Raw genomic sequence first — 11,741 nt, forward strand, 5'->3', positions numbered from 1 at the left:
CTTTCACAGATGAAAGGGCTGTAATTTATCAAGCATGCCTGAAACATCCTCAAGAAAAATAGTCATGAAGAAACTAAGTTTAAATAATTGTCTGCTTTAAATTTATATCGATCTATTCAAGTAAGGACTGGCATAAAGGATGAATTATAAAAGAGTATTTGTTTTCATTAAGTCTGTGATCTGGAGGTTTTGTCAGCAATAGACATACATCACCAGCTCACTAAGAGAGAGTATAACACTGTAAGTATATCAAAGAAGCCCCGAGATGAACTGTAGCCCCTTTCATTATTACTCTTTTCCTTGTTAGCAATAAGAAAAAATCACTGATCAGACACATTAAAAGCAGTTGCTCTGGAATTAGAAGGCATACCCTCATAAGCAAATATACACTTGAAGGCAAGATCACTTCAGTCAAGCATTTCATTGTTAGCTGATGAATTCTGATTCTTGTTTATGAAAGAAGTTTCCCTTTTTAACTAAATCCATGTTTTCAACTGCTATTTCAGCAAAGCTGAGTTTTCAGCAAATAAAAATTCAAGTTTGGTCAGCTGGAATTGCTGACCCTACTAGCAACTATATCCATACGGCAATTTTTATTTCTAACCAAGCATCAAAAAGCTGACTATGAATACCAAAGGCCAAAGTTCCCATCATAACTGCTGAGGAAAGTCATTTATAACACACAATAACAGAACAGTACGTTTATCATTATGATTTTATGCTGTAATATAGTTTTGCAAGAAGCTACAAATCACATAAGTGTACTGATGACTCTCTTGACTATGGACATAGCCATACCAACAGAACTTGCAGGGGAGCTGTGCTTGCATTGATGCATGAGATTTAAAAGCAGGACATGCCTTTGAGAAGATCATATACCTCTACTTCAGAGTTAAAGTTCCTGAGTTTTTTGATTTTTTTTAATACTTGTATCGTCATCTTCTATTTCTAAATGTCCCAGTACCCTCACCCTTCCCTCCTGCCTCACCTATACGCAGGGCTTATAAACTCTCTACTCCTAGCCCTGTTAGCAAGTCCATGTGTTACTTGATCATATGGCTTCCCCTCCTCAGGGCTCAATTTTTCTTGCGGAAATAGTGGCAAACATGTATCCCAGAAGTGCTGTAAAGGAGGAGGCTAACTACTGATTTGAAGTGTGAACATACTTAGCTAGTATTTACTCCATGTTCCAAGCTTCCTCTAGGCCAAAACAGTTTGTTTTTTTTTTTTTTTTTTTTGTTTTGTTTTTTTTTTTTTTTTGTTTTTTTTACACACACAGACAAATGTTAGTCCAAAGGCTAAGCCCCATCATTGTGCATTACTTCTGATTTAACAGAGAGCTGCAAAAACATATTCTCATGCAGCTTGAGAGCAAGACAGAAGCTCAGGAGCTGTAGTTGCACAGAGCTGCCAGGCTGTTAACAGATCTGTCATACTCTTTGATGAAGTTCCTCTGATGTCACAGGGAATTTGGAGCGCAGGAGCGATGGCAGGCTCACTTTGCAAAACCAACTTACTTCCCCCTTGTCTTAAAAGCTGCCTGGGAGGAGAAAGTAGAAGGGAGCTCCTGAGGTCTGTAAAGCTGCCTCAAACCTGGCAGTTATTCACTACTGCACAAGATTTGGGGAGTCTCTTATGAACAGTAAAACAGACAGGCTGACAGCTAACAGATATGACAGCAAAAGCAGGAATATGGAGCTTTTCAGTTCAGTCATATTGTTAACTCATGCTACAGGGATATTTGTCACTGCAGTATTTTAGACCAGGGGTGCAGAGGAAAAGATTGAGGAACCGCTGTTAAGCACAGTGAAAGAGAGAAGCTTTTTCTGTTTGTACTCTGTATTTGGCAGGAGGGAGGAGACAAAAAACCCACAACACAAAGCATTACGCCCCAAATAACCTGCAACTAGTACATTTATGGACTTTGTGCTGACGCTGATTTTAAACCAGCTGCAGGTTTCAAGCATAATCTTGGTACCTATAATCTTAGGTACTCTTCCGTACGCAACAGCAGCTCTCAGTACTGGCAAGTGCTTTTGTTATTTGCACTCTGCAACACAACATTTACGACGTAGTAAATGATGAAGAAAATAAGTTATGCTTACTCTGCGCACCTACATTGTGATTATTTAACCATAGGATTCAGAAAAAGCAGTGTTTTTTGTTCAATGTGACCAAATGCAAAATACTGTATCTGGAACCAGGAACACAGATGTTGTCAATACCAGATGGGAGAGCCTGCCTTGAAAAGCTGCAGATGCACTTTGAACCCACCAAAAGTAACAGTCTCAGTACAAGCACTCAGCATTCCACACGGTTATGGCAAAAAAGGGCTAGTGCAATTTGTGGACATGGACATCAAGAAGTTGAGAAGCGATCATAGTGCTATTTTTTTTTAATCAATAGTATGTAGAGCACTAGGCTAGCAACTGGAGCTGGTTCATTAGATACATAGAAACAATAAAGTTCTGAAGGGGGAAAGGGGAAATCCCAGCTTCTAAATCCAACATATACAATATAAGGCCTCATGAGTTCATTTTCCTCAGCTTGCCCAAGAGTTTAATGGCTTAGTGGATAACATAACCCAGTTTGGGACTTACCAGCCTTGCTGATAAGAACGCAACAGTCCACAAGTTGAAATGAAATAACAAACATGAAAATAAAACCGAATTTCTCAATGTTCACAACCAAGTACTAGAACACGTTCTCAAAGTACGTGATGAATTACCATTCTCAAGCACCTTTAAGGCAAGACTGAGTAACTTTCCAGAAAATATACTGTGATATAGCTTTCAGAATAAGCTAATCAGATGAGAGATACAGCAGGTAGAGAAAGGAGGTATTACAGTAGCAGGTTGTGTATATTCTTCTGGCACTAGAATATAAGAGACCAGCTCATGGTGTAATTCACTTACCTTCCACACAGCAGAGTCAGGAGGCTTTCCTTGCTGCATGCTGATAGTTTCCTGAACTAGAAATCTCAAGTTTCAATCAATCTCTTGCAGGAGAGAATTTTCCCTCTGCTCAAGGTATAATCAGCATGATCTCTTGGCAGGGAAAGTTTTTACTATTTTCTGAAGCAGATTGGCTATATAAGCAGGTGAATTAAAGAATAAAGTTATCCTGTGTTTCAGAGGTATAAGAGAACAGGAACTGCATAGTTATGTCACTCACACATTGAAACATGTACTACAGTCAGCCAAACAGCATCACAAAAAATTTTCTGACAGTAACACCACCCCTCTAGCACCAGACTGTCACTTACCTGCTGCAAATAGATAGACAAAAACTATTCCCCAAAAACAATTCAGGCCTTGGACATTTGTCTGGAGCCTCTTGAAGCATCGAGAAACATTGTAAGGTTTCTTTTTCAGTGACAAAAATGTTGGTGCTGTAGATCAGACTGACAGACTTCCCGGTGTCCTATCTCACCCCAAGCTCTGTGAGGCTCTGGGCTTCCCACTGCACCAAGCAGTGAGGTAACACAGACACCTCCCTGCTGCAATGATGAAGGCTCTGTACAGCATTTTGCTGGATCAGCCAGCCTAGGGAACTGGTTTCTGGCTGGTTTACTAAATCAGTCAGCTGACAGAAAATGGATAACACTGCAGTAGATAGTGTAACTGTCCTTAATTTACAGACATGAAATATCAGTTTAGGATCTAGCAACTTCTCCACATGTGTTTCTTGGCAAGACACTTTCTCTAGCATCATGACTCAACTTCTTCCTCCTAGGAAAATCAGTGAGGCTTGGCAGGTTAACTACTCCCTTCACTAGGCAGCCTTGGCTATAGGACATGGAGCTCTTTTTTCCCTCACTGGGCCAACACAGAATGGATTACGGCACTGCTACACCAGCAAAACATGATTGGTATGTCTGCACCCGCAATCAAGAGGCATACTACATCCTTTGACTTATCTCCTCTGTTCATTGCTGGATAAAGGCAAACTGTTCCATTGCTGGAAATAGTTACTAGGTGTATTTAGTGTATTAATATACTAAACGCATTAAATGTGGAACAAATACTTAAGAGTATGCAAGCATACAAGCAAAGTCTGTTTTTTACTTTTGTACTGTTCTACTCCACCTCTAACAGCACACTGAATACTCCTGACTTCAAAATATGAAAATTCACATGAGTTTAAAAGTAGAATTAAGAGCAACAGGAACCACCAACATGGAAAGGAGGGAAGAAAATAATTGCATCTCCTAGAACAATGACAACAGTTCAGGGTGCCATTTGTCTAATGCCTCTTACTCTCCCTCAAAACTACTCTCACACAGCATGTATAAGATTATATTCTAAAAATACAACAGGACAAAACACTTAGCCACTATATTTTCACTAAAGCTGCAACAGCAGACCTAGACCATTTCACTTTTTACTTTTGCAAGTCTTCCTATTATGGAAGTTCCTTATGGAACTGAAGCCTTGCATTCAGCCACTTCCTTCTCCACCACCACCTTTTTCATTATCTTACCCTGCAAATCAAAGCCTAGTATTCTAGAAATTCAAGGATGTTGCCTCAAATAATTCCAAAGGTTTGGGGAAGAGATCAAGTAAGGAGTTGAAGGGAATCTTAGGTGAATAGGGTGGTTTTGATGGCCAGCTTTTGTACTGCTGTATTATCAGTTCTTTAAGCTCAGAAGAAAGCAATTACATTGTGAAAAGGGACTACAAGCTTTATCATCCACCTTCGTGAGATCACACTGACCCTGTGAATCTCTGCAGAAGCTTCTACTGCAACTGATATGAGGTCCTGAAGACGAGACTTTCACCAGCATTAAGAGAAAGACAGTTTCTCTATGAGATCGGGAAGGAATTAGAAGCATAAATACTTTAATAGTTCATTTTTTTGATTCTAGAGCAGCAAGTAGACTGCCACATGTCCCTAGCTTTAACCTGCTCACCCCATTTTCTCTCCACCAATTACATCTCAGCAACTCATTACTTTGTTGAAGCTGAAAGCTTTCATGCTATTGTTCCTTGAAGCATCAGCTTCTAAATACCTTGAACAGTGCCCAATTCTAGTTTCTCACCACCCTAGTGCATGATCTGAGATACACAGGGGCCACTACAGCCACTGATTTAAGAGAATAAACTGAAATGCATTACATAGCTCATTGGTAGTCTCTAACTTGGACTAGACAGTTAGGTCTAACAGGCCTAGGAATGTGCCTCCATCTATTTTGAAACAAGGTTCAGACCACCATAAGGTTAGTTGTCAGAAAGAAAAAAATGTTTCTCTAGAAACTGTTACTATAGTGTAATGAAAGTTAGATCACGTCTCCCTTAACTGATCAACTTTGTCAGTGAAGCAGATGTGTACATTTGAAGAGAAGAATCTGAGTAGTATCCCCAGACAAACATTACTGTGTACCCCATCAGCACTACAATTTAATCTTTTCTACTGTATTTACATACACTGTTCAATAAGCACCACAAATATTCCTAGTCAGCACTATTTCAATGCAATAACTTGAGGCAAGCAGTGTTTAGCATAATTTTATTTGTACAAGAATTTCAGAATCATTAAGGTCCAAAACCCAATTTCCATGAATGACAGGTGAACACTACAGTGCAAACTAGTAGACAAGTTACTGCGACCAATCTCACATTTGGGCTCACTGAAAATTCAAATACTTCTAGTAACTTGTTCTGCCAGCTTAAAAAAATTATTTTTCAGAAGAGGTAAGAGATATTCAGAGCGCTGACTTCTCTTAATTGTTAAAAAAGATAAGGAATGAATACAGAAAACTACTTCTAAATTTCAAACACAAAGTGTAGTTTTAATCAGAAAGAAAGAGACAAGCCCAAACTAAATACTTCAGTGAGTGGCCTTTTCTTCCAAAAAAAGTGAGAAAGTGTTCAAATCATTCCTAACCACCACCAAAGCATCTACAACTACAACCCAGCCTCCTTCCTTTAACTTGTTTCATTCAAACTAAAGAGTGCTTTAAATACACTTCACTGTTTAATAAGTGGTTGATAGTAATGGTTGAGTAAGACTTAGATGCCACAAACAGAAGTGTTATTAGCCATTTGACTCTCCTGATGCCCAGATCAGATTGATCTGCCAGTGACAATGGCCAACTTATTGCTTATTCCTGTACCCAACAATTATGGCACCCTGATTCAATAAGCTGTTTAGTGAGAATAATATTCAATAAGTATACTCAATACACGGGCAATTTGATTGAATCAGTGTGTCCAAGACTTCAGAAGATTCTTTCCAAGCGCTCATATATTGATAAGCAGAGATAATTACCAACATAAGTAGGTATTCTAGTGAACAGCAGAAACCCATGAAGTCTAGGCACAAGACATACCAAATGCTCCAGAACTCAGTCCCAGAATATTAGTATATAATTTTCAATACAAGAGTAAGTATCTGGACTAGATTTAAATACTAGCTTCTGCTTTGTAGAAGAGATATTCATGTTCAAATAGGATTAAGAGCTTTTGAAGAATAACTACTCAGGAAAGCAAGTGGTAGTCTTCAGTCTCCAGTTTAGTGATCAGCTGAACAGCTGAGAACAGAAGCAGCAACACTTACGCTCCCTGAGCTCAAGTATGCTTTACCATATAAACTTTTCAGATGATCATAGATGAGTATAGGAATTACAACCAGAGTGAATAAAACCTAGTTCACTACTAGTCTCCTTAGTAGCACCTTGGGGAAGATTTTAATTTCACTTACAGTGGGGAAGTCATCTCAGTAAGCTGTAAATTGAAAGAGGAACTTAGCGATAAATATTGACAACAGATGCTTAACCTCAGACTGACTTAGCCCAGCAGAACTTATCAGCTATAGGAAAAAACCAGCATTTTTAAACTATGCAATCTACTTAACTAGAAGCCTAGTCCTCACAAGCGATAAACTGGTACAGAGTCTGCACTCTAGTATTACCTGCTGTTTTACATTCTCACTGGGCAGTGGCAGTAAAGTATTAGCATAGTAGTCCATCTTTAACCTCCCCTTGATACTGAAATGGGCAACAGAGAACATGTTCGCAGATGCATCATTAAGCCCAAAAGGAGACTGAATCAAGTAAGCAGCATAAATTTTGGCTAGGGTCATTACTCCAGCTTAGCCTAGTGCTCACTCTTACGTTACTCCCTGCAAAAGGGGCCACCATAAGCCTGAACTCAAGCCACTGACACTTGTATCATCATACAACCAATACAACTTGGAAAAAAAAGAGGGGGGGAGAGGGATAAAATGTTGGCAGCACAGTGACACAAAGCTGCTTAGTATTTCAGCTCTAACTATACTGTCAGGCCAGCTTTGTTCTGAAAGCAGCAACACAGAACATTGTACCTTCTATGCTAGTGCCAGTGCAGTAGGTAATAATGCAACTTCAAGGCTAAAGTTTAACTATTCAAAACCTTAACATTTAGCATCCAGATTAAAAAGCATCAATAATTCTAATGTGCTGGAGTAACTTAAGAGCAAGAACGGGAACAAAGTAGTTCTGCTGAGTTAAAAAACAAAGCTGTTCAGAGAAAATAACCATTCAACATAAAGCTTCCAGCAACAAGTTACATTAGCAAGGGCAAAATATCCATTGAAGAAAGCTTGAATTCTGCAGAGTTTTATCTCAGTGGAATCAGAGTCTTTCATCCAGTACTTTCTCTTCCAGTAAATGCATCTGACCTGATGTTCAGCAGCCAAGGCATTCAAAGATGAGCAAAATATGGTAGTTTGTTCTAAGCTTATGAGGAATTCTTAAGCATCTGATCACTTCTTCTACATGAACTGATATACAGAAGCAATTTCTAAAGATCAGCCATGAGATCCCACAGGACAGATGCATGTCTAAGCTACTTGATACGCAAATCAAACATGTCCCTCTAGGCAGTAGCTTGCTTCTGCAAGGGGTATAGCTTAGGTTAGCTTTGAAAACAGCTATTTAAGAAGTGATTGCAAACTCCTAAGCTAAAAATACCTTTCTTTCTAACAGTATTCTATACCAGGCCAAGTATTGCCTGCATGCAGCAGCTATGCATGCATAGGTTTATATCAAGGCAGTAGGTCTGCACCGATTTTGACATACAACACCAGCAGCATGTCAGTTTGAAAAAAGCCTTCTAAACAGTCTCTCGGATGAGAAATGCCTTGCCTACAGCCTCTATCAAACCTAAGACAGAGTTAAAGGAAAAGGTTTATTTTCAAATTTAAATATTCTGGTGTCACTTGACTATTTAGGAAGCCTTTAATAATTTTGATGTCTTCTGACCCTTATTTTTCTATTTGCTACTGAAGCGGCTTACAATACTGTACGAGAACTTAAGTCAAAGCATACCTGGCTAGTTTATTTTCTAGATTCTCTCTCTGCCTTCCTAGCCTAAATGAAATTTGAACAAACTAGCCTTACCACTCTACTGAAGCAGTCTCTTTGGATTAGTTATGAAGTGTGAAAGAACTTGCAACATAGCTAGAAGTCTTTGGTCCTACCAGAAACAGGCAGTCTTTCAACCTCACCAGGTAAGTGCTGCACCACTACTATTTTCCATACTAATGGCAACTATACATTGGGTTTCCACTTGCTTTCTGCTTTACCTTCTAAGTTCAGATCTTTTGTTTCATCTGTCACTTCAGTCTCACAAGCTACTAGAGATAGCTAGAAGTCAAGTAACAAGTAGGGGTTAGCAAATAAATATTCTTAAGTATTGCACCAGTACATATCAAGGAGCTTTAAGGTCTGCCCTTCTGGTCCATTCCTCTGGTTAAGCAAAGGACTATATACAGAACAGGGGAATTTTTAACCTTCCTTATAAAGCACAAATCTCAAAGCAGCAAGCTCTGCATCTACCCTTTCATGTCAGCCACCTACACTTCAAAGGGAATATGTATACACACACTTTCAGAGGCTGTTCTGAAAACAGGAGTAGACTTTCACATACAGCATCTGTAGAGAGCCTTGCTTAGGGATTAGATCTTTTTCAGGTCAGGGTTAAAACCACCTGAGGGGAAGAATTTGACTTAGCCTCAAAAAAAAAAAAAATACAATAACTAAGTGATAGTGATAAACCAGTAAGCTTAACCCTTAAGTGGTGACAGAAAGGCAAGTCTTCAGGATCTGCCTGAAGCTGTACAAGAATAAATTCATTCTAGGAGGCACTTTTGGAAGTTTATACTGTGGCAGGAGTGCACATCATCCTGCAATTACAGTGATTTTTTTTTTTTTGCTTGCTGTGGACCTGTGAGAATGAAAGCCAAGCTTCAGTGTAAGAGCTGAACTATGTTCCAACTGTGCCAGTAGTTTCTGAAAGAAGTAGCCAAAAGCTTTATCTTGAGCCTGTCCTCAATACTACTTTTTCACCCCAACCTTTCAAACAGTGCTTCTAACTCTATTCAAGGCTTCAATTCCTTGTTTCAAGGACTTTGCACACTAGTGAGCTTAGATCATGCTTTGGTGTATGTTTTGAGATGCTACCTTCCAACTTTTTGTACCCAAGAAAAGTTACTTTTAGTCAGCTCATGCTTTGCAGACAAACTTGCTAACCCATCTTCAACTTCCAAGAAATTCATCTTGAACTTGAGGCAGGACCCTATATCCCCATGCACTACAGGAAACAACCTTGAGGCCCTCTACAAGACAGTCAGTATCCATACAGCTACTAGTTCTATACAGCCAGAAAGTACAAGCAGTCCAGATAAGACATGAGCTGTTGGCCACTTTTTTAAAAAAAAAAAAAAAAAAAAAACACAATTTCAACAGAAAGTTGGCCAGAACATGGACTGGCCATCCATGTTCTTCTATTCAGGCTAATCTTCTATTAGCTAACACTGTTTACTTCATGTTATACCTAGGTCACACATTAATAGCTTTTTCCAGGATTAGTAGCAAGTCTTGTAACTGCTCCTCTAACATTCAGCTGCTGGTTCTCTTTTCCCAGTGAAGAGGCAATAAGGCTTCTTGGCATTTGCAAAGATGTACTAAAAGGCTCTTAACAGATTACCTGGTTGCACGATCCTACTACATACCAGTAAATACAGTCCAAAGCAAGTTGTATATTCTCATTAGACAAATAACTGTCAGAGAGGTTTCTATGTACACTCAGCATCTTGACTTTCAGTAGCCTCCATGCAAGAACTCTCAAGGGAAACGCTCAATTGCAAGGCAACCACGTAGGGTAGGACTGGCTATATGGAACAGGAGCATTTGCAAGATAATAGTTGCTGAAGTTTACATCACTAACATAAGGTGCTGGCTGGTAATAACAGGTAACATTAGTGGCATTAGGGATGATGTTTTGTTCTGCCAGTACTTTGAGTGCTAGCAGAGAAATCAAGTTGAGAGTCTGCCTTCGCTCATGTCCCATCAGACACACTGTGCTCTCATTCACCACTCTGCGCAGAATCATGAGGTAGTCATATTTTCTCCTCTCTTCTTTGGAGAAGTGGTTCTGGAGGTAGGTCTCTAGTTTGCGCTGCTGATCCAGGATATCTGGGAAGTCGATAAAGAATCGGGAGCACATGTAGCGCTCTAATGTTTTGATCTCATCTTTATCCATGGGCCTGAAGTCTCGTACCAAGAGGTTACTATACTTTAGAAGCCCACCACCTCGGATCTCTTCAGGATTTTTGGTAGCTATCAGTTTGTTCTGGAGATGATCAAAAGCTGCTTCAAAGTCCCCATACATACTCTCCCCAATCACAGTTGGATGGAAGTGCTCTGACATAGGGTTTTCTGAGTAGTCATAGTAGAAGAGCAGGGAGTCTAGTATGATTTGAAAAGAGTCCACACTGAACTCAAACTGCCGTCTTATACAGTCTACAAACTTCAGCTCCACGTTTCTGCCATGTTTGTTGGAAAGTGATATCAAGCTCCAGCGGTCAGATTCTGTGCACACTTTCACTAGCTTCTGGATGTAGGCTTCCTTCAGTGTTACTGGACTGATTTTTAGCTTGCTTACTCCTTCTGGTAAAAAATTCAAGAGAGATCGCAACACCACATCTCGAACTAACTGAAATTCTGCCTCACTTGGAAGAGAAACTTGAAAAATGAGATCCAGATCCTTGCATCCCAGCCCATTATCCTTGACCAGGACATGACCAGCTGCAGAGCCATTCAGACGGACATCATGTACCACAATGCCTGCCTCACCCAGCCTACTCCGAACAGTCTGAACAATGTCCTTCAGAGTTATCTTCAGTGTTGGGAAGTTACCTCGCCCATGGATTGGAACCACCTCTGTAAGAACCTCATGCAAACGGCTGACCTGCTCCCAGTTCAGTACACTGCATGACATGCAGTCTGTATTACTTCCTTTGCCTGCCATTTTAAGGGTTTTCTTCTCCAAAGAAACTGTAGGGAAGAGGAAAAAATAACAAGTCAGATCTTAAATTTACACTTCCTGCGTATGCATGCTCTGCTGTTCTGTCTACATATAGAGACAAAAAACTAATTCTACAATCTAATGCTTACCAGCAAGCCTTTCCCCTGAAAGAATGCTCAGCCTATCTAGTGTTGCATGCACAAAATTTAGTCATCTTTTTTTTTTTTTTTGAGGTTGACTTACATACCACAGGTTTGTTTTAAATTGAAAGTCTCTATGAATGTGACACATTAGCTTTGTCCAGAGTTTTAAGTGCATCCACAATACTAGCTGAAGTCAGAACTGCAAGTGCAAAGCAATTCTCAGAGTTAAAGTTGTTTCATTACATTTGAAGCTCAAACTGTTCTTTACAGCTAACATGATACTGGAAGACATTCAGGTGTTAGTTTTAAA

At 39.6% G+C, this 11,741-nt stretch overlaps 1 protein-coding gene across 1 annotated transcript; it reads right to left on the reverse strand.

The window, feature by feature from the left end:
- Positions 1-9,686: 9,686 nt before the first annotated feature.
- On the reverse strand, positions 9,687-11,291 carry TENT5C (terminal nucleotidyltransferase 5C). The gene has a single exon (XM_062571549.1). It carries the CDS (start codon positions 11,289-11,291, stop codon positions 10,119-10,121), a length of 1,173 nt encoding a protein of 390 aa, XP_062427533.1. The 3' UTR covers positions 9,687-10,118.
- Between the last annotated feature and the right edge of the window lie 450 nt (positions 11,292-11,741).

Source organism: Rhea pennata, chromosome 1 (assembly GCF_028389875.1).
Source record: "Rhea pennata isolate bPtePen1 chromosome 1, bPtePen1.pri, whole genome shotgun sequence".
NCBI classification, from domain to species: Eukaryota; Metazoa; Chordata; class Aves; order Rheiformes; family Rheidae; genus Rhea; species Rhea pennata.

What these genes read in the sequence shown, in the direction of transcription:
- TENT5C (XM_062571549.1), bottom strand. Translation starts at nt 11,291, where the DNA reads ATGGCAGGCAAAGGAAGTAATACAGACTGCATGTCATGCAGTGTACTG.